Source organism: Aptenodytes patagonicus, chromosome 9, assembly GCF_965638725.1.
Source record: "Aptenodytes patagonicus chromosome 9, bAptPat1.pri.cur, whole genome shotgun sequence".
Lineage (NCBI taxonomy): Eukaryota > Metazoa > Chordata > Aves > Sphenisciformes > Spheniscidae > Aptenodytes > Aptenodytes patagonicus.
Genome location: NC_134957.1, coordinates 4,117,898 through 4,135,947, shown reverse-complemented (window position 1 = coordinate 4,135,947; position 18,050 = coordinate 4,117,898). Strand labels below are relative to the sequence as shown.

General features: G+C 63.4%; 3 protein-coding genes across 8 annotated transcripts; 1 reads left to right on the top strand and 2 right to left on the bottom strand.

The window, feature by feature from the left end:
* Positions 1-697: 697 nt before the first annotated feature.
* On the bottom strand, positions 698-4,368 carry TYW2 (tRNA wybutosine-synthesizing protein 2). 4 transcript variants are annotated; one of them, XM_076346991.1, is made up of 8 exons: positions 4,331-4,368; positions 3,729-3,837; positions 3,390-3,537; positions 3,122-3,311; positions 2,883-3,033; positions 2,696-2,805; positions 1,715-1,872; positions 698-1,642 (listed from the first exon to the last, which is right to left on the bottom strand). In XM_076346991.1, exons 2-8 carry the CDS (start codon positions 3,791-3,793, stop codon positions 1,199-1,201), a joined length of 1,266 nt encoding a protein of 421 aa, XP_076203106.1. In that variant the 5' UTR covers positions 3,794-3,837; positions 4,331-4,368; the 3' UTR covers positions 698-1,198. The 4 variants fall into 4 exon arrangements, with proteins under 4 accessions (XP_076203106.1, XP_076203107.1, XP_076203108.1 ...); XM_076346992.1 differs by having other exon boundaries at positions 1,715-1,830; XM_076346993.1 differs by lacking the exon at positions 4,331-4,368 and having other exon boundaries at positions 3,729-3,863.
* Positions 4,369-4,470: 102 nt separating this feature from the next.
* CSTF2 (cleavage stimulation factor subunit 2) lies at positions 4,471-11,709 on the top strand. 3 transcript variants are annotated; one of them, XM_076346987.1, is made up of 15 exons: positions 4,471-4,545; positions 4,723-4,801; positions 5,589-5,758; positions 6,053-6,189; positions 6,307-6,426; positions 6,529-6,678; positions 6,807-6,930; positions 7,247-7,309; positions 8,611-8,670; positions 9,293-9,434; positions 9,800-9,951; positions 10,251-10,528; positions 10,992-11,117; positions 11,260-11,385; positions 11,517-11,709. In XM_076346987.1, exons 1-14 carry the CDS (start codon positions 4,488-4,490, stop codon positions 11,380-11,382), a joined length of 1,782 nt encoding a protein of 593 aa, XP_076203102.1. In that variant the 5' UTR covers positions 4,471-4,487; the 3' UTR covers positions 11,383-11,385; positions 11,517-11,709. The 3 variants fall into 3 exon arrangements, with proteins under 3 accessions (XP_076203102.1, XP_076203103.1, XP_076203104.1); XM_076346988.1 differs by lacking the exon at positions 8,611-8,670; XM_076346989.1 differs by lacking the exons at positions 8,611-8,670; positions 9,293-9,434; positions 9,800-9,951.
* A 550-nt stretch (positions 11,710-12,259) lies between these two features.
* Positions 12,260-16,342, bottom strand: NOX1 (NADPH oxidase 1). Its single transcript, XM_076346983.1, is given in 13 exon segments — positions 12,260-12,853; positions 13,052-13,176; positions 13,390-13,536; positions 13,664-13,826; positions 13,907-14,142; positions 14,312-14,404; positions 14,510-14,648; positions 14,882-15,063; positions 15,142-15,287; positions 15,365-15,449; positions 15,554-15,664; positions 16,156-16,293; positions 16,295-16,342. Coding segments are annotated over 13 exon segments (1,740 nt in total). The 3' UTR covers positions 12,260-12,726.
* Positions 16,343-18,050: the final 1,708 nt, after the last annotated feature.

Below are 18,050 nucleotides of genomic sequence, written 5' to 3'. Positions count from 1 at the left end.
GGCACGGCGGCGGGCAAGGGACTGAGACCCGAGCAGCACGGCCGTGGTGTCCTCCCAGCTCCGCCCGCAGCAGAGGATGGCCCTGCCGCAAGGCTCCAGCCTCTGCCCTTGTCCTTCATGGGCAGAAACACAGTCCCGGCAGGGCTCCTCGCACTCTGCCCACAGCAGCGCAGGCAACAGGAAAACCATGAGCACACGTGGCAGGACAAGGCGTGGGGCTCACATCCGTGGGGAGGTGGCTTCTCGCCACGCAGGACAGTGGGGCGCGTGGGAGGCCCGCTGGGAGCAGCCCCAAAGCAAACGTGAGGACGCGGCTCTGCCCACGCTTTCAGCTGCGCCCCAGGGCTCCCCACCACAGGACAGGGAAAGCCAGAGGTTTCCAGCCCTGCGGGAGGAGACGGGACACCTACACAGGGGAAAACCCACAGGGACCCCGGGACACCAAAGGGCCAGTGGGAGCTCTCTCCCCAGTCAGGGGTTTCTCCGCAACAGGGGTACACAAACAGCTGCATAAGAGGTGGTTTCTCTTACACAGGGCTAAGAGGGCTTTAGGTTTGCAGGCAGAATTGAGGGCAGAGGATGCAGGCAGAGGCTTTGCTCCCTGAGCCCCTCCACACAGCACCCCGGGACCCGGCGTCCCCAGGCAGGACCCCCGCGCTTGCACCAGTGTTCACGTTTTAACTGGACACCAACCAGAGAGGTGAGAAACATCCTTATTTCTGCAAAAAGGCGAGAAGAAACCGAGATGAACAGACGGGTTTCCAGTACAACAAAAAAGCACGCTGGTACATACAAGCACAAAGCCTGCCCCTGACTCGCTGAAATGAAGCCCGGCAGGAATCCGAGGTTTACTCGGCCCTGTGGCTCTCTCCTGTGTGAAAATGGGGCTTAAAGTGCCACCACGTGTCCAAGATCTGGGCAGTGACAGGCAGAGCCGGGGCAGGACTCGGGGTGCTCTCAGCCCCAGCTCGCCCCCCATCCTCAGCCGGGATAAGGCTCCTGGAGGGATCTCCAGTGGGAGAGCATCCCTTGGTACCCTGGTCATGGGGAGGCACTGCTGGGCAGTGCTGCCACCTGGGAACGAGGGGACATGAAGCGCATCCAGGCTGGCAGCAGGCAACGGTAGCATCTCCCTGCCACTGGTGCTCCAATACCACCGTTTCGTGGGAGCTGGAGCCACGCCGGGGCCCGTGGCCAGCTAGGCGGGCAGCGCTGGCCGGCACTCGAGGTCCAGCACGAGGTGATGCACGTGGGGTGCGTAGGACTTCACTGCCTCGATGTGCAGGATGCTGGTGCGCCATGGCTGCCCATGCAGCTCTGCCAGGAGCCCCCGGATCCGTGCCGCCGTGGCTTCAGCCCACCTCTGCCACTCAGGTCTGATCCTGGCCACCAGTGTCTCTTTCCCACTGTCCTCCGTTGGGTGCTGCACCTCTCCATCAGAGCCGGCTCCCTCTGGAGACCCCCGCTCAGCCCGCAGGACCGGGGTCTGTGGTGGGGCCGGTGCGGGGAGAGTCTCCACGTTGTGGTGGATGTGGAGAACCCCGCCCGTGCCCTTCAGGACGCGGCAGGCCACCGGCCAACCTTCCTCTGAGCTGGGAATCAGCCCCAGATTCACCCGGTCCGCTACATTCCGCAGCTCCAGCTGGAAGGAGAGGGGAGGTGAGGGGGATGCCGTGCAGGGCCGGGGGGGCCGTGGCCGGTCGGCACTGCTCACCTGCCTGCTGTCCCCGTGGTGGACGCGGCAGCGGTCCTGCACGCCGTTCAGTGCCAGGTTCCTCCGCAGGGCCTCCACGGCATGGCCGTTCCACTCGCAGGCATGGGCAAAGGCAGCTGCCGCGTGAACCAGATACGGCAGTGTGAAATAGCCGATGCCTGGGGGCAGGAGAGGTGGCAGCGGCTGAGGGCAGGGTCTGGGCACCGACGGGAGGCAGGGCAGGGATGCAGATTACCGCCCCAGCTCTCTGCATCTGCTTTGCTCTAGGTTGGAACAAGCCAACACTGGGAAAATGGAAATTCGTCCCCCCTCGTCTCCACAAAAGCAAAATCCGTCTTGAAAAACGTTTACAGAAGAGCTTATTTTACCTTCAGTCTTTGGCCATTAGCTCGAGACCTGCCCTGCCCTGTTTCCACTCTGTGCAGAAGTGCCCAGACTACCATTTATTTTAATTAATCCAGAGCAGTTTTGCGAGTGCTGCATCCTTTCTGTGTGGCACAGATTGGAAGCACTAACTTCCCTAAGCACAAAACAGCGGCTCTCTTGATGTGCAAACGCCTGATGCGATCTCCCCGCTCATCTCACAGCACAGGACACTTCAGTTAGCGCCAGCTTGCCATGAAAGCGCATCAGTACAGGCTCAGGACATCTACGGGAGCTTTTCAGAAACAGTATCAAGGGCAGATCTTTTCCATGGATCCAAGTGATTCCCATGACCAGCACCAGGTACAGAGCAGTGCTCTGCAGAGCCTGAGTGCAAGGTCATCCTGAGTGCCCAAAGGCAACGGGGACACAGGAGGGACAGCAGTGCCAGGTTAGCTGAGGGCTCACAGACAGGGCTCTAAGCCTGGATATTTTTCCAGTCCAGGCTGGAAATGACGTTTCACATCCACCTGGATGCCATCGGTACCTGCATCACTGCTCTCTGCCTGCCTGCCTCCGCAAGCCTGCCCTGCCAAATCCCTCCGCCGTCCCCGTTACCTGCGTAGAGATCCACCAGGACCTCCCCGGAGCAGGGTAGCGAGGCCACCCGCAGCTTCTCCGTGATGTTGCCCGGTGAGAACATGCATTTGGTCACATCGAACGTGTACCTGGGAGATATCACCGGCCCGGTGAGGGCAGCCCCTTCCCTGCACCGGCCGCATCCTGCACCGCGGCTCCTGCCTACCTGATCCCGTTGTCCACATGCTCCACCCAGCTGTCCTGGCCCAGCAGCAGGGTGACACTGGGGGACCGCATCCCATCTGGCAATATCCGTCCTCGCCTGGCTAGCCGCCGGGCACCCAGAGCCGAGGCGACCATCTCCCAGAGCACCGTACCTGCAACGCACCCGTCCCGGGAGCTCTGGGAAAGGCCAGGGCAGCTCTGTGGGCAGGATCTGGGCAGGCAGACCCCGCTCCCCCTTACCCAGCTTCTCCCACAGCGCAGCCCTGAAGCTGTCCTCGCTCAGCAGGACCAGATCCCCGTGCCGCTGCCAGGCGCGGGGCACATCACGTTCCAGCTCCTCCGACCAGCTCTCGCCCAGCAGCCGCCGCAGCTCATCCCGCAGCTTCTGGGCGGGCGTCTGCCGGCGGGCTGCCCTGGAGGGGACTGGGTCCTGCGGGAGGGATGTGGCACGTGGGGCTGAGACCCCACCGCCCCATGGCAGGACTCAGGAAGGGGGGTCTTTCCCAACCTGGATCCGGACCAGCCCACAGGGCATCTCCGGGGGCAGCCGCAGCTGGGAGAGCTTCTCCTCCAGCACAGGCAGGGCCACGCGGCCCCCCGGCACCTCCTGCAGCCGGTAGCGCCCATCCAGGAGCTGCTCCTCTTCCAAATGCTCCCTGCAAGGCCAAGGCACGCTCAGGCCCTCCCCAGCCCCACAGCCCACCCCACGGCAGGGAAGAGCCCCCCCCCCCGGGTGTGGGGCCAGCCCTCTGAGCTCTCCTCCCCGCCAGCCCTGCCTGCACCCTGCCAGAGCAGCCGCAGGGCTCCCGTTCCCCCTCGCAGGCTCAGTTCCCCCTCGCAGGCTCACCTGAGGCGCTGAGCGAACTGTGGCTCCGTGGCCAGCGCAGGGACGGGGACCTCCCTTCCCTCCATCCCCAGAACTGGGGGATGTCACCATCCAGCAGGGACGCAGCCGCCTGCCAGGCGGGCACAGGGTGTCAGGCTCGCAAGGGACAGGAGGGAGCCGGGGCTGGTGGGGGTCCCTGGCACTGCCACAGGGTGACCGAGGACGGGGTGACCAGAGAGGCGGGGTACTCTGGGGGATGGGGTGCCCGGGGGGCGGTGTCCCAGGGGATGGGGTACTCTGGGGTGGGGGGGGGGAGGGGGTGCCCGAGTGGTGGGGTGCCTGGGGGATGGGGTACTCTGGAGGTGGGGTGTCCCAAGGGATGGGGTGCCCCAGGGGATTAGGAGGACTGGGTGCCCGGGGATGGGGTGCCTCGGGGAATGGGGTACCCGGGTGTGGGGGGTGGGGTACCCGGGGGATTGTGCCTCAGGGCCAGTGCCCGGGACTGCACCCCTGAGGCCGCGGGGCTGCCCCTGGAGCCGGCACCCCATGGCTGGCTGTCCCGGGAAGGGCTCCCCAAAGACCCAGCACCTCCCGGCCGCCCTCACCCCGCTCCCCGCTCCTACCGAGCGCGGCGCGCAGGCTGCAGCGGCGTGGGCCCGTGTTTCCCGCCGGAGCGCCTTCCCCGCCGCGCCGCCGCCATGTTTGTTGCGGGCGGAAGCGGAAGCGGGGGGACGGCGTGGGGCGACGGACCGGAAACGGCTGCGAGGCCCGGGCGGCGGGATGGCGGGGCTGTCGGTGCGGGATCCCGCCGTGGACCGCTCCCTGCGCTCCGTCTTCGGTGAGCGCCGCGGGGGGGGCCGGGGCCGGGGCCGGGGCCGGGGCCGGGGCCGGGGCCGGGGGCGGGCGCGGGCAGGCAGGCAGGCAGGCAGGCAGAGCCCTCCCCGCCGTTCGGGGCCGGTGTCTGCGCAGCCCTCGGCCTCCGCGCTGACCGGCGGCCGCCGTCTCTATTCCACAGTGGGCAACATCCCGTACGAAGCCACAGAGGAGCAGCTGAAGGACATTTTCTCAGAGGTTGGGCCTGTGGTCAGCTTCAGGTGAGAATGGCTGCCGGCCTCCTCCTCCTCCTCCTCCCCGGTTCCCCGGGGCAGCGCGGGTAAATCTCGCCCCGAGCCCCGCGGGTGGCGTGGGGCTGTGCAGGGGCGTGCTCTGCAGAGCCAGCCTTCCGACGGGCAGCGGCAAAGCAGCGCAGAGCGGTGCGTCTTCTGGGGGGTTTGTGAGGCTGTGGCAGCGGTGCTCGGGGTGCAGGCACCGAGGTCGCCTGGAGACGTAGAGCACCGTGGCCCAAGCACAACAGGACGAACGTGGGCACGCTGCTCCAGGCTGGAGGCAGCTGCCCTGCTGTGGCGTGGGGCTGGGACAGATAAGTCCTCAGGTACTGATCGGGCGCTGTGCAGAGAGCCGGGAGCGCAGAGCACTCCCATCCCAGTGGCTCTGCAGGGATATTTTCCTGGCTTGGCACCAGGCTTCAGAGAGCTCTCAGTTAAAGGCTTGGGAGCTCCAGGAACAGCCAGTCCAGTCCTGTGCCCCCAGGAGCTGCCTTTGTGGGGCCGTGGGAAGAACAGCGCTCATGCTGGTGGTCTTCCTGGACACCAGAGCTCTGGGAACACCCATCGGCCTGGATCCAGGAGGCCTTTTGGCTCTGGCTTAGGGCCGACTGTTGCACGCCTTGACCTGACCCAGGTGTCTTCACTCTTCCTCAGTGCTCCTGTGTGGTGTACCCTGATAGCCCCTTCCCGAGTGTTGGGGAGCTGTGGGCACCGCACGCTGCTCGATGCCTGCGCTGCCCTCAGCGGTGGTGGTTCTCTCCTCTTCGCTGTGCAGGCTGGTGTATGACAGGGAGACGGGAAAACCGAAGGGCTATGGCTTCTGTGAGTACCAAGACCAGGAGACGGCCCTCAGTGCCATGCGGAACCTGAATGGGCGAGAGTTCAGCGGGAGGGCCCTGCGCGTTGACAACGCGGCCAGCGAGAAGAACAAGGAGGAGCTGAAGAGTGAGTCTGAATTTTGTGGTGGAGAGCGCACTGATGTCGTGCTGGGCCTGGCCTTTTCAGCGTTACAAAGCGTGCCTCTTCTGCAAGGCTGGTGAGGTGGAGGCCTCACGGAGCTGACCCGCTCCAAGCGATGTAGCGAGTAGTTTTGCAGAGGGATGCGTGTTTTCTCTCCCAGCTGATCTCCCTGTTTTTATTGCCTCCCTTTCCCCCTAATGGCATGGTGCTTCCCTTCTGATGAGCCCGTTGAACGTGTCCAGTTCACGTTGCCGTACGAGGTCACAAACTCTGTTGCAGGCTTGGGCACAGGCGCACCCATCATAGAGTCACCCTACGGGGACCCTGTCAATCCTGAAGATGCCCCCGAGTCCATCAGCCGGGCAGTAGCCAGCCTGCCGCCCGAGCAGATGTTTGAGCTGATGAAGCAGATGAAGGTGAGTGAAGCGGAGGGCTGCACCCTCTGCGTGAGCACAGCTTCTACCACCGCTGCCCACGCCCTCGCAGCCCCTCTTGCGCCTTGCCAGAGCTCTGATCTGCGTGTGTCTTCTCAGTTGTGTGTCCAGAACAGCCCCCAGGAGGCCAGGAACATGCTGCTCCAGAACCCCCAGCTGGCTTACGCCCTGCTGCAGGCCCAGGTGGTCATGAGGATCGTCGACCCAGAGATCGCACTGGTTTGTCCCTTGCTGCCTCGTCCGGGGTTGGTAGGATATCGGTGGCGGCCTGTTGTGGAGGTGGGGTGGAGGAGAACTCCTTTCTCCTTCTTCTGCCCCTAGAAAATCCTGCATCGCCAGACCAGTGTTCCTCCTCTGATCCCAGGCAACCAGCAGCCAGTGCCGGGGCCTGGACCGGGACCGGGGCCTGGGCCAGGGCCAAACGCCCAGCTGAACCCGCAAAATACCCCCTCGTCCCAGCCACAGCCCATAGTAAGAGCCTACGCGACACAGGTGCCGTGTGGGGGAAAGATGGGCATTGCCAGCTCCAGCTCTCCCAGCTGGGGTGCGCGTGCCCGGGTGACGGGGCTTCCCTGAGGTCTGGTTTCTCTCCTGGGCAGGGTGGGATGCACGTAAACGGCGCTCCTCCTCTGATGCAGCCGCCCATGCAGGGAGGAGTGCCAGCCCCAGGACAGATGGCAGCCCCTGTGCAGGGCCCGGGCCCTGGCCCCATGGCTCCAGGAGGTGAGTGCGTGGGTTTTGGCTGAACGGTGCCCTGGGCACATGGGTCCTGCAGACAGCCCCCCTCTACCTTCCCCTTAACCGGAGGGCTTGGCCCCGTGAGAGCACGCCTAGTCCCATACCGTGTGCTGTGGTTGTGGCCACTGCCAGCGGCGGTTCAGAAAGCTGGCTTATCTCCATGGGGAACCAACACCAAGAAAGTAAACCTTTGGATGCTCCCCCAGGAGCTGGAAGGGGGGAGGTATCTGGGGCCAAAGGAATCTGTTAGTGGTGCAGGGACGGCTGGGGAGGGATCTGATCTCTGCCTGTTCTCCCTCAGGTGGGATGCAGCCACAGGTTGGGATGCCGGGCGGAGGGCCTGTCCCCTTGGAGCGTGGACAAGGTAAAACAGATGTGGGTTAGTGCTGTTTGTTTTGTTGGCCTCGCTCCAGCGTGGGCCCAGGCCACGGGTGCTGAGCAGTGCTGCGCCAAGAGCCCCTGCCAGCTCCCTGCAGCCTTGCCGTCCCTGGATCCGGGGCAGCTCCCGCAGAGCTGGGCTGCGCCCGGGTTTGTTCGCTTAGGCGCAAGGCTGTGGTAGCAGCTCTCCTGCTTCCAGGGCCCCAGCCCACGCACCGGTTTGCTCCCAGCTTGTCCTGCACCGTGTTATGCAGATGTGCCCTGGAAGCCAGGAGAGCTGCCAGTCCCCGCAGAGCCCCACCAAGCGGGACGTGCCTGTGTTTTCCATCTCTCTGTGAGCCCGTTTCTGTCCCTGTGCTTGAGCAGGCAGGCAGAGCTTGCTCTTCTCTGGTCCCTGTCCTGCTCCTTTGCTGCCTGGGTGCTGGGAAGCAGCTTGTGCTGCCGCCGCGTCTGCCCACGTCTCCCAGCGCTCCCTGCGCTGTGCCCGGCAGAGGGAGCTGGGCCTTCGCTTTTGCTTGCGACAGTGAGTGCGAGGCTTGGCAGGGAATTTCCCGGTGAGTGATTGCTTGGCTCTCCCTCCGCAGGCACGGTCTGTACGGCCCAGCCCCGGAGCCAGATTCCTTATGGTTCACATGTTGCGTGGCCGCCCCGTCAAATCATGCACCAGGGTTAGCACAACCAAGGCATTCCTGTTCTCCCAGTAGTAAGGCACATAGCTGACACCACTGTCGCCTTGACTTGTATCGTAGGCCTTGTTTCAGGAATGTGGCGAACTTGCTCCGAGATCCGCCGGCCCTAGGTATCTTAGGAGAAAGCTGACTTTCATTTTCTTTGGGGTGGGCACCATCTTCCTGAGAGCAACCCGGCAGTTCTTGGCACTTTTGCTGGTACCCAGAAGGTTTTGGAGAGGAGACAGAAAGCTGGCACTGGGGAGTGCCATGGGAAGCTGTGGGCAGGAGCAGAAGCAGAAGCTGCCCTGTGGGGCAGTGCGTTGTGGGGCGCAGCGTGGCCCTGCAGAATGCTGATTCTTTCGGCAGGACGTCCTCCTCCCCGCACATTCATGCGGTGAGCGAGGGAAGGGCCGTGCCAAGTTGGCTGTCACACCTGTGGTGGCAGAGGTTGATAAAGCCAGACCTGCAGCAGGCAGCATCTTCTCCGTAGGTTTTCCGGGGGACTTCAGGGAGCAGAGGTGATCCTGCAGGCAGCGCTGTCCCCAAGGCTGAGTGCATGTGTGCATACACTATTTACGTGTCTGCTCTTCTCCCTCTTTTCCTGCTGCTTGCCCAGGGAACCTGCAGCTCTCGCCCGTGGGACCTGCCAGGCCTGCGTCTATCGAACGCGTTCAAGGTATCCTGGCACCCGCCAGCTCCCTCCTCCCATGGAGCTCATTGTGGAGTGTGCAGAGAGCAGCTTTCACCCTGATGTGCTCAGGGCCGGGGACTGGTGTATCACTATGTAGCCTGGCAGGGTTAGGAGGAGGCAGGATTTCCTCCAGGGCCTCAGGAGAGAACAGGCTAGCGCTGTGCACAGAGAGCCACCAGTGGAAAAGGAGAGCCTACTTGGAGAGGGCCTTTGCCTAGGATCCAGCCCCCTTTGACACCTTGCTACCAGGAGCCTTCCAGGTCTTGCTTTGCTCCTGGCCCCACGTCAGCAGGGTGTTGATGCCCATGCTCATAGGGATCACCACGGGGGTATCCACACTTGGTTTGGCCACCTGGTGCCGTAAGGAGCCTGAGGTAGAGCCAGAGAGGGAAAGAGAGGGATAAAATCAGCAGCCAGGGAAGGGGCTTTGGTGCGCTCCAGCCTTGTGTGAGGGGCTGCTGCCCCGGCGGTCAGCACGGCTCACCCGCCTGCGCGCCAGGGAGCAGTGAGGCCGCCCCACACCCCAGCCCTGAGAGCGCTGGGGGACAGTCTCAGCACGGCACTGGTCATGCAGATCCTCACGAGCTCTTGTGTGTCTCCCTGGCAGTGCCCATGCCAGACCCGAGGGCCCCTATGCAGCGTGGACCTCTACCTGCTAGTGGCCCGCCGCCCCGAGGCCTTTTGGGAGATGCCCCGAATGACCCTCGCGGAGGGACCCTGCTCTCAGTCACTGGAGAAGTGGAGCCCAGGTGAGGGGAGAGGGAAGGAGAGGAGCCCTTGGCACTGTCCCCTGCCCAAGGGTGACCTCTCGCTGAGGACAGGGATGGCACCAGCCTTCCGGGAGTCACCGCTGCCTGGTCGGAGGCCTGTGTGCTGCCGACTGCAGGGGCCGGCCCGTTTCCCCGGGGACGGGGCATCCCCGGGGTGATGGCAGCAGCCCTGTGGCATGGGGCCGACAGCACCCATCCCTGTGCCAGCCTCGCCCTCCTCCCCTGCGGCCGGCTTCAGGGGCAATCCCAGCGCTCTGCCCAGACCGTGCCAAGCCAGCGTCTGATTCACACTCTCTCGCTTTTTCTCCTCCTCCTGCTTTGCTCTCCTCGTCTCTCTGCGTCAGAGGTTACCTTGGGCCGCCCCACCAGGGAGCCCCTATGCACCATATGCCTGGTCATGACAGCCGTGGCCCCCCCCATGAGATGAGGGGGGGACCCATGGGAGAACCCCGACCACTGATGGGAGAGCCGCGGGGGCCCTTGATGGATGCTCGAGGTGAGAGAGGGGGCATGAAATAGTGGGTGGCTTAAAGCGTACAGACAAGAAGTCAGAGTGGAGCCCGCTGCCCCGGCACGAGGCGTAGGAAGGGGGTTTGGGCAGTGAAGCAACTGACCCCAGGGCAAGGAGGGACAGTCCCACGGGGCAAGGGACTTCTGCCAGGCATGTCCCCTCTGCCCCCAGCTCTGCACCTTCCAGGCGTTTGCTAGCCCCCAGGCAAAGGAGGCAGCGGGCTCGCTCCCACGTTCCCTGTGGCACTGCTCCCTTCAACAGCTTGCCTTGTCTTTCCCCTGCAGTCGGAAGAGATCCCCGAGGGCTGGAGCCACGAGGATTGGAGCCGCGAGGGCTGGAGCCCCGGGTGATGGAGGCACGAGCCCTGGAGGCACGAGGCCTGGAGCCGCGGGTCCTGGAGCCACGAGTGCTGGAGGCCAGGGCCATGGAGGCCAGGGTCATGGAGCCCCGGGGCCTGGAGCCTCGAGGGCCTGGTCCCAACCCACGTGGCCCCATGCCTGGTGGGATACAGGGTCCTGGGCCACTTAACATGGGAGCCAGTGGCCCGCAGGGGCCCCGTCAGGTACAAACAATGTCTTTGCTCAGCTGGTTGGGCACCGACGGTGTCTTGTAGGTTGGGTCTGGGTTGGGGGTGTGATCGTGTCCTGCGGCAGCTAGAGAGGGGAAGGTGTCCCGCAGAGCGGCACCTCCAGGAAGCACAAGGCGTGGGTCAGTGGCTCTCTGAGGGGTTTGGGGCATCAGTCCCATCTCCCCAGGCACTGCCCATCTCCCCAGGCACTGCCCATCTGCCGGGGACAAGACGAAGCTCGGGCCTCTCTCTACCTCTTCCTGACGCGCAGGAAGGAGCGCAGGAGTTGGAGGGAGAGGAGAGCACGTAATACACACGGTAGCGTGTCTCTCTTCATGCTCGGGCATCTTCAGGCTGGCTGTGGGGGCATCCATCTGATCATCTGCTTTACACCCCTGTATTTGTATGGCTGAGTCCAGAGACCCCTTGGTCCTTACCCCCTCTCTCGTGCCTACAGGTTCCTAACATGGCAGGGGCAGGCATGCAGGGAGGAGGCATTCCTGGGGCAGGGGTCCAAGGAGCTGGTCAGCCCGGAGGCTTTAGCCCTGGACAGAGCCAGGTCACCCCCCAGGATCATGAGAAGGTGAGTGGACAAAAGGGAAAAGGTGAGACACCGGGAGCAGCACTTCCTTCGTGCCTTACTGTGGCGGGGACAGCCCCTTCCTGGCTCCGGTAACCCGTGGCTGCTCTGGCAGGACATGTCTGATTCCCCCCTCTCCCCACAGGCAGCCCTGATCATGCAGGTTCTGCAGCTGACAGCGGACCAGATCGCCATGCTGCCCCCGGAGCAACGGCAGAGCATCCTCATTCTGAAGGAGCAAATCCAGAAGTCCACGGGGGCACCCTGACAGGTGATGTCCTTAACCCAGCCTCGGCCTGTGCCTGCTCCGCTTCAGTAAATCACAGAGCTGCTCAGGATGGGGCTCTACCCTGCTTTTCCTCTCCATGCCGAGGCTCACTCTCCTCCCCTTCCTTCTCGCAGGCCTGGCAGGCGCGTGGTGGAGATGCTGTCTGCCTGGACAGAGGCAACGCTCCATGGCAGCTGCTTCCCACTGCTGTCTGAGCTGATGCTGTGTTTTGGGAGAGGTTTCTCCTTCCTGCTAACGTTTTCATCCTTTTTTCTGTGTGTATATTTTATGATGTTTGAAATAAAGTGGGAGGAGGGTTTGAGTAAAGCCATGTCTCCAGCTGCCTTGTTTGGTCTCTCGTGGAGGCTGGAGTGGGACTGTTGGGTTCTGGGAACAGTCTGACCTGGTTCCAGGCTAGTCCAAACCACTCACCTTCCTCCCTTCTCCCCAGCACCAGGGCAAGATCTACATGTGGGATCTTACGTCCTGTGCTGTTCACGGCTGTTCACAGGGGCGTAACGGAAGGGCAGGACAGGGAGCTCGGCTTTCTGCCCCTGCTGACCAGGCGGGAAGGGCTCCGTATCCGATTGCTGTATCGCTTACCACGCCGGCCTCCTCAGGGAGAGTGGTTTTCAACTCTTCTCTGCATATGCTTGAGCAGAGTTGTTGCCTTTGCATGAGCTGCGTTTGAAGTCAGCCTGTGTGCTGGTGTGTGCCGGGCGGGTGGTGCAGGCTGGCTCTGGGTGGTGGCAGCGAGCCCCCGCAGAGGAGGAGTACCTTACCCTGCACCCCAGAGGGTTTGCTATGAACCAGCTTTTTTATTGCAGCCCTACAAGGGGGCAAAGAGTGGGCTCCCTTCGCGCCTGCATGGACTGAGTCACCAGGGAGGCTTTTATTGCAACGGAAAGCACGTTTAATTTACCCTTTTACGCAAAGGACTGTTTAAACCCAGAGGGGCATGTTTGGCCCCCAGTGCCTGCTCGGCATGCCCCTCTCCCGTCCCCATCCCCATCCTGTGGTTCTGCCCAGCCTGCTGGGTGCTCCTGCCGCTTCCCGCTGCTCCAGCAGCAGCATCGCAGTATGTGCCTCTGGTTTCTCGACGGGGGGCTGTGCAGAGCTGCAGGCCCACTCCCCCCATGGGGACCCCTTGTAGACCAGGTTGAGAAGGCGGCGGTCTTTGAACCTGGAGTTTCTCATGGAGAAGGAGTACCTTGCCATGTCTTGCCTGGATTCTGTGCACACACTCTTCAGCGGGTGCTTATCCCTGGCCACGCCAACTCACTCTGGGGTTGAGGCGAGACCGGCAGGGTCCCCTGTCCCCTGGGGTCCCAGCCTGGCTGCCACTTAGAAGTTCTCCTTGTTGAAGTAGAATTTGACCTTCCTGGGGTCCAGGCTGGAGTGTTGGTGGCAAGACTTCTGCAGGCTCTTCGCCAAGGCCCCTGGCCCGCAGAGGAACACGCCAACCACTGACCTGCACACAGCACGGGGACGTCAGCACCGGGCGGGCGGCTCAGGGAAAGGTCATTTAAGAGCTTTCCGGGGTCCCTGCAACCTGCAGGGGATGAGCACGCCCCTCCCAAAGCCAGCGCTGCCCAGCCCGCTGCTGGGTGCCAGGGAGGAGGGGGTGCCTCCCAGCTCCGGCACTCTGAGCCCCCTGCCCGGTTCTCACCTGGGGTGGGCTGCAGCCACCGCCGCAAACTCGCTGTTCCACATGGGCCGCCCAAAGATGGTTTTGTGCCTGAGGCCCGTCACCGTGTCCGTAGGGGTGTCGAAGTGGAGCGCCACGTTGTTGGCCTGGGCAGAGCAGGGACGGTGAGGACCCCAGCCACCACCCATAAACCCACCTCCAGTCCCTCACCACGGAGGAGCATCCATTGCTGATGCCCACCAAACACCGCTCCCAGACTTTCTGCCTGCAAGCCATCGACGTGCTTGCCCTGCCTCTCCTGCCTGACTTGGCCACCCCGTGTCCCCCCTTGCAGTCATGCCTGCCCGTGGTTGACTCACAATGCTGGTGTCCCAGCCAGTGAGGAAGAGACGGTAGGTGAGAAAGTCCGCCTTGCCCGACTCTGCCATCTTCTGCTCCAGTGAGGCAAGCAGGTCGTTGAACCAGGCGAAGGCTCCCGTGTCCCGGCAGAGCCAGTAGAAGTAGATCTGGGATGCAGGGGGAGAGGGGTTGCTCAAGGTGGAGCAGAGCAGGAGGGGTGGGAGGATGCAATGTCAAGGACTGGGAAGCCCAGCATGGAGAAACCCACAGGTGGTCCCATGGGACACCCCATACCTTCTTGGTCTTGAGGGTCTGGTCAGCCTGCTGGAACTTGTACCAGATGGACTTCAGGATGGAGGCGAAGGGGGTGACGCCGATGCCCGCTCCCACCAGCATGGCCACCTCGTACTGGAACACGTCTTCACTGGCCGTGCCGAAGGGGCCATCCACCTCGATCCTGGCCGAGGGAGGGCCTGGGTAAGAGGTACGGCCTCCCCAAATCCCCGGCATGGTCTGTTCGGTCGCCCCCCAGCCTACCTGGGCTTCTCCAGCTTCTGCTGCTGGAAGGTGTCAATGAGACGCTCCGTCCAGTCGCCGGCCGCCCGGATGTGGATGGAGAAGAAGTCCTCCTCGGGTGCTGAGGTGAGGGTGAAGGGGTGCCACTCCAGCAGGGAGATGGCGGGGCAGTTGACAAAGATGTACTGCCCCACCTCCATGCAGAAGCCCTTCTTCTGCATCTGCAGCTCCAGCACGCGGGCAGGGTGCATGACCACCTGCGGGGCAGGGATGGGGCTCAGCACCCAGCCTGGCTCCTGTCCCTGGGCAAGGGGCTTTGGCAGCGGCCCCTACCCGCCTCTCCATGGCCACCCCGGCAAGGAGCTGCGGCACCCATAGCTGCAAGGGAAGGAGCTGGCAGTAGGCACAGGCTCCTGCACCACCCACCTTGGTGACAACCACCTTCTGCCGTGCACGCCAGACCCGGAGGATCCGCTCGAAGACGTAGAGGAGGACGGGGGCCAGAACCCACTTCCAGGACTGTGGGGATGGAGGAGAGCAAAGGGTTGGGGAGGGCCAGGGCTGGAGCATCCCAAGGGCAAGGGAAGGGCTTCTCCCCCCACAGCCGTCCCACTGCTGCCCTACCTCAGCAGGGATGCTCCCGAACTCGGGGTCTTTGCAGCAGTTGTGGCTGCAGTTCTTGTCCTTGTGCGTGAGATACTCGGCACAGCGATGGGGGTGCACCTCCTCTATGCTCTCCTCCGTTTGCCCGCGCACCAGCCCACTGCAGGGAGGCAAGGGGTGAGCCCAGGGCTGGCTCCTGCCCCCCCGGCTGGGGCTGAGCCACACTGCATGAGGCTTGCTGGGCTAGCCAGCCCTGGGAATGGGGACCCCACAGCCCCACTGGACCCTTTCTGGGGCTGCACTGCTCCCCCGGGGCCGGCAGGGCTGCCCCACCGGGCGTCTGCGGCCACTGCCCCTCGCTGTCCTGCCTTCAGGGAGCGGTGAGAGCCTTACGCGATGCCGTGGATGACAAGGCCGGCGAAGTAGATGAGGAAGAGGTGGTGCGTGTACCAGAAGACCTCGAAGTAGTTCCTGCGGATGAACTCGGTGGAGGACGTGACCATGAGGATGAGCGCCAGTGTGATGATGACCCCCGTCAGCCCCGGGATGGTGGTGAAGGCCACGTACTCGACGGTCTGCAGGGGCGGCAGGATGGGTTAGAGGGGCAGGGGACAGACAGTGGCATGGTGCTGGATGCCGGGACCAGCACTCACCGTCTGGTTGGAGTGGATGGGGTTCAGCCACTTGTTGCTGCCCTGCAGATGCATCTTGGAGAGGACAGCGGGGAGGCTGCCGTCGGTGGCTTGTTGGCTGTGGTTGTAGCGCTCCAGGTTGAAGAGGTGGGCAATGGTGTGCACGGCTGGGCGGGGGACAGGCAGTCACTCACCTGCCTGCCTCCCAGTCCCCACCGTGCCCCAGCCCGGTGCGGGGTGATACCTGTCAGCAGGGCCAGCGCGTAGGCCACCAGCTTGTGGAAGGTGAGGTTGTGGTCCAGCTGCTTCCGCAGCGTCCGTCTACAGCACTGCAAGGAGAGGCGGCGGTGTCAGGGTGGGGATGGGGATGGGGATGGGGATGGAGATGGAGATGGGGACGTCCGCGCTGGCCATGCCACCGTGGGGCACTCACCGAGCAGGTCCCACGGAGGAAAGAGAGGAGGTTGCGGCAGACAGGCAGCAGGATCAGCATGCTGTTGAAGTTGAGGCACTTGGCCGATGCTCGTGCCCATGCCAAGGCGGACTGCGGAGAGGAGAGGGGGTGAGTGCCGCTGTCCTGTGCTGCAGACAGGGTACGTCTGCCTGCAGCCGCACTGCCCCCCACGGCTCTGCCCAGCATGGTGCTGTGCCGGGACTGGGACATGATGGGGCCAAGCGATGCTGAGCTGGGACTGAGTGATGCTGAGCTGGGTACTGGGAGGGAGCCATGCTGAGCCGGGGACTGGGAAGAAGCAATGCTGGCCTGGACCGGGGACTGGGAGGGGGTGATGCTGAGCCAGGAGAAGAGGGGCGACTGGGAGGGAGTGGTGCTGGGCTGGAACAGGACAGGGACCAAGATGGGGACCAGCATGAGTCCCCCCATGCCAGGCTGGGGACTGGGACGGGCTGATGGCGGGCTGGAAGAGGACAGGACAAGGAAGGGGCACGGGGTGCTGCAGCCCCCACCCCACTGAAGGAGGGCTCTGAGGGGCACGCGTGCCCAGGCAGGCAGGGTGCCTCAGGGGAGCACCTTACCCTGAGGATGGTCCTGGTGTAGAAGTACCGCTCGTCCCAGTTGAAGAACAGAAAGTAGTACGTGAAGAGGAAGATGTTGATGCCCAGCCAGGCTGCCTGTGGGGGAAAGCCACGGCTTCGTGAGGGACCCCAGCCCGGGACCCCCCTCACCCTGCAGCACTCGGGTGTGGGTGCAGCCAGAGGGCATCAGGACAGTGCGTCTCCTCCTGCTTCCGTATGAGCTGCAGCAGCACGCACAGGGCTGGGACACGGGGCCAAAGGTGGGGAGAGGTGTGGGAGTCTTGCAAAATAACTGTCTTGTCACCCACGGCCCTGTGCACCACCCACGCACGAGGAAGGAGGAAAGGCAGGTGCCGGTGGAAGGGCAGATCCGGAGGGTGACTGGGGCTGAGTGGGGCTGCATGGGGAAGACTCTGGGAGGAGGAAATTTTGCAGGGAGCTGGCTCACCCAACCCCACCATGCTGCTGTCCCCTGCCTAACCCTGCTGCACCCTGCACTGGCCCCTCTCACAGACATCAATTTTTTGCAGAGCTCCCAAAACCACTCTGCCTTGCATTTGTTTGGGGTTTTTTTTCTTTTTTAAGTAATTTAAAAAATGAAAATAACCCAACTTTCTGCAAAACCCCATTTTCCCATGCATTTTCAGCTCCTCACGCAGCGCTGAGCAGCTGGTGTGGTGCTGGCCAGGCAAGCCCTCTTACACCAGTGATGCCACAGCATGGCACTGGCAGATGGTCCTTTTGGTATGGGCTCCTTGCCCTGGCGTGGGCTCTCGCGGGAGCCTCCTGCGGTCATGTGGGGAGAAGAGGCACGTGGGAGGCTCCTGGCCAAAGTGGCTGGGCAAAGGAGTGGTATTTTTAAATTTTGCAGCAGGACCCCCCCTTTCCTTTGAGTGGTGTTTTCCCACCCCTCCCCTGGCCACCGGGGCTTTGCAGGTTGGCTGAGCAGAGGGGATGCTTGTCCCTCCCTGCAGCCCAGCCCAGGACAGCCCGTCAGCCCCCATTTCCCACACAAGCCCCCCGGAGCCGTGCCCAGACCATGCCCCCCATAACCCCCAGCATCACCCCAGCCCCTCCTGTCAGATGTCCCCCCCAACCCCACACACTCACAAGGACAGCGGCCGAGAACCAGTGGTTGACCAGCCAGTTGCCCATGGTGCGACGTCCCCGTGCCCGCCTGCCCGTGCCTGCTGCTGCCTGCCGCTGGCCCGCCTGCCGTTTTATGGAGGCAGCAGGCGGTGAGGCAGCCCCAGCCGTGGGACTGGCTCTGTGGGGACTTTCCCCGAGAAACCTTTGAGGAAATGTCGGGTGGTTTCAAAGGCCACCTTCCAGAAAGGCAGGGCTGACCCCATCAGCTCAAAACCAGCCCCTTGCACTAGCTGGGCATTGCCCCCTGCTGAGGGGTTCCCCCCCGGCCCCACTGGCCAGGTGCTGCAGGGCATCGGGCTGCTCCTCTCGTTTTCTTGCAATATTTGAGGACAAAAATGTGCTTTTTTTAAGGTAGGAATTTCCTGGTGGGAGGAAGTTGTGGAGGGTCTGTCCTGTGCCTGGCTCAGCAGATGTGCCCCTCCCCAGCCTCCCTGGCATCCCTCCCCAGCCTCCGCTGCTCCTGTTTGACAAGAAAACCGCCAAGGGAGGAGAAGTGTCCCGGGGGCATGGCACTGCATCGGTGCCAGGATCCAGCCTGGAGATCCACCCCAGGGAGGGTGAATTAAGACTGGGCATCCAGCACCTGAGGACCAGAGGTGCTGTGCCTCTGTGGGCTCAGCACTCTCAGCCTGGCACCCAGCACCCTCCAAACTGAGCTGACCCCACAAATGGTTTCGGGGGGGGGGGGGTGTCACGCTCCTGGTTTGGGTTGAGGACCCCTGCGTCCCATCAGCATCACCATTGCT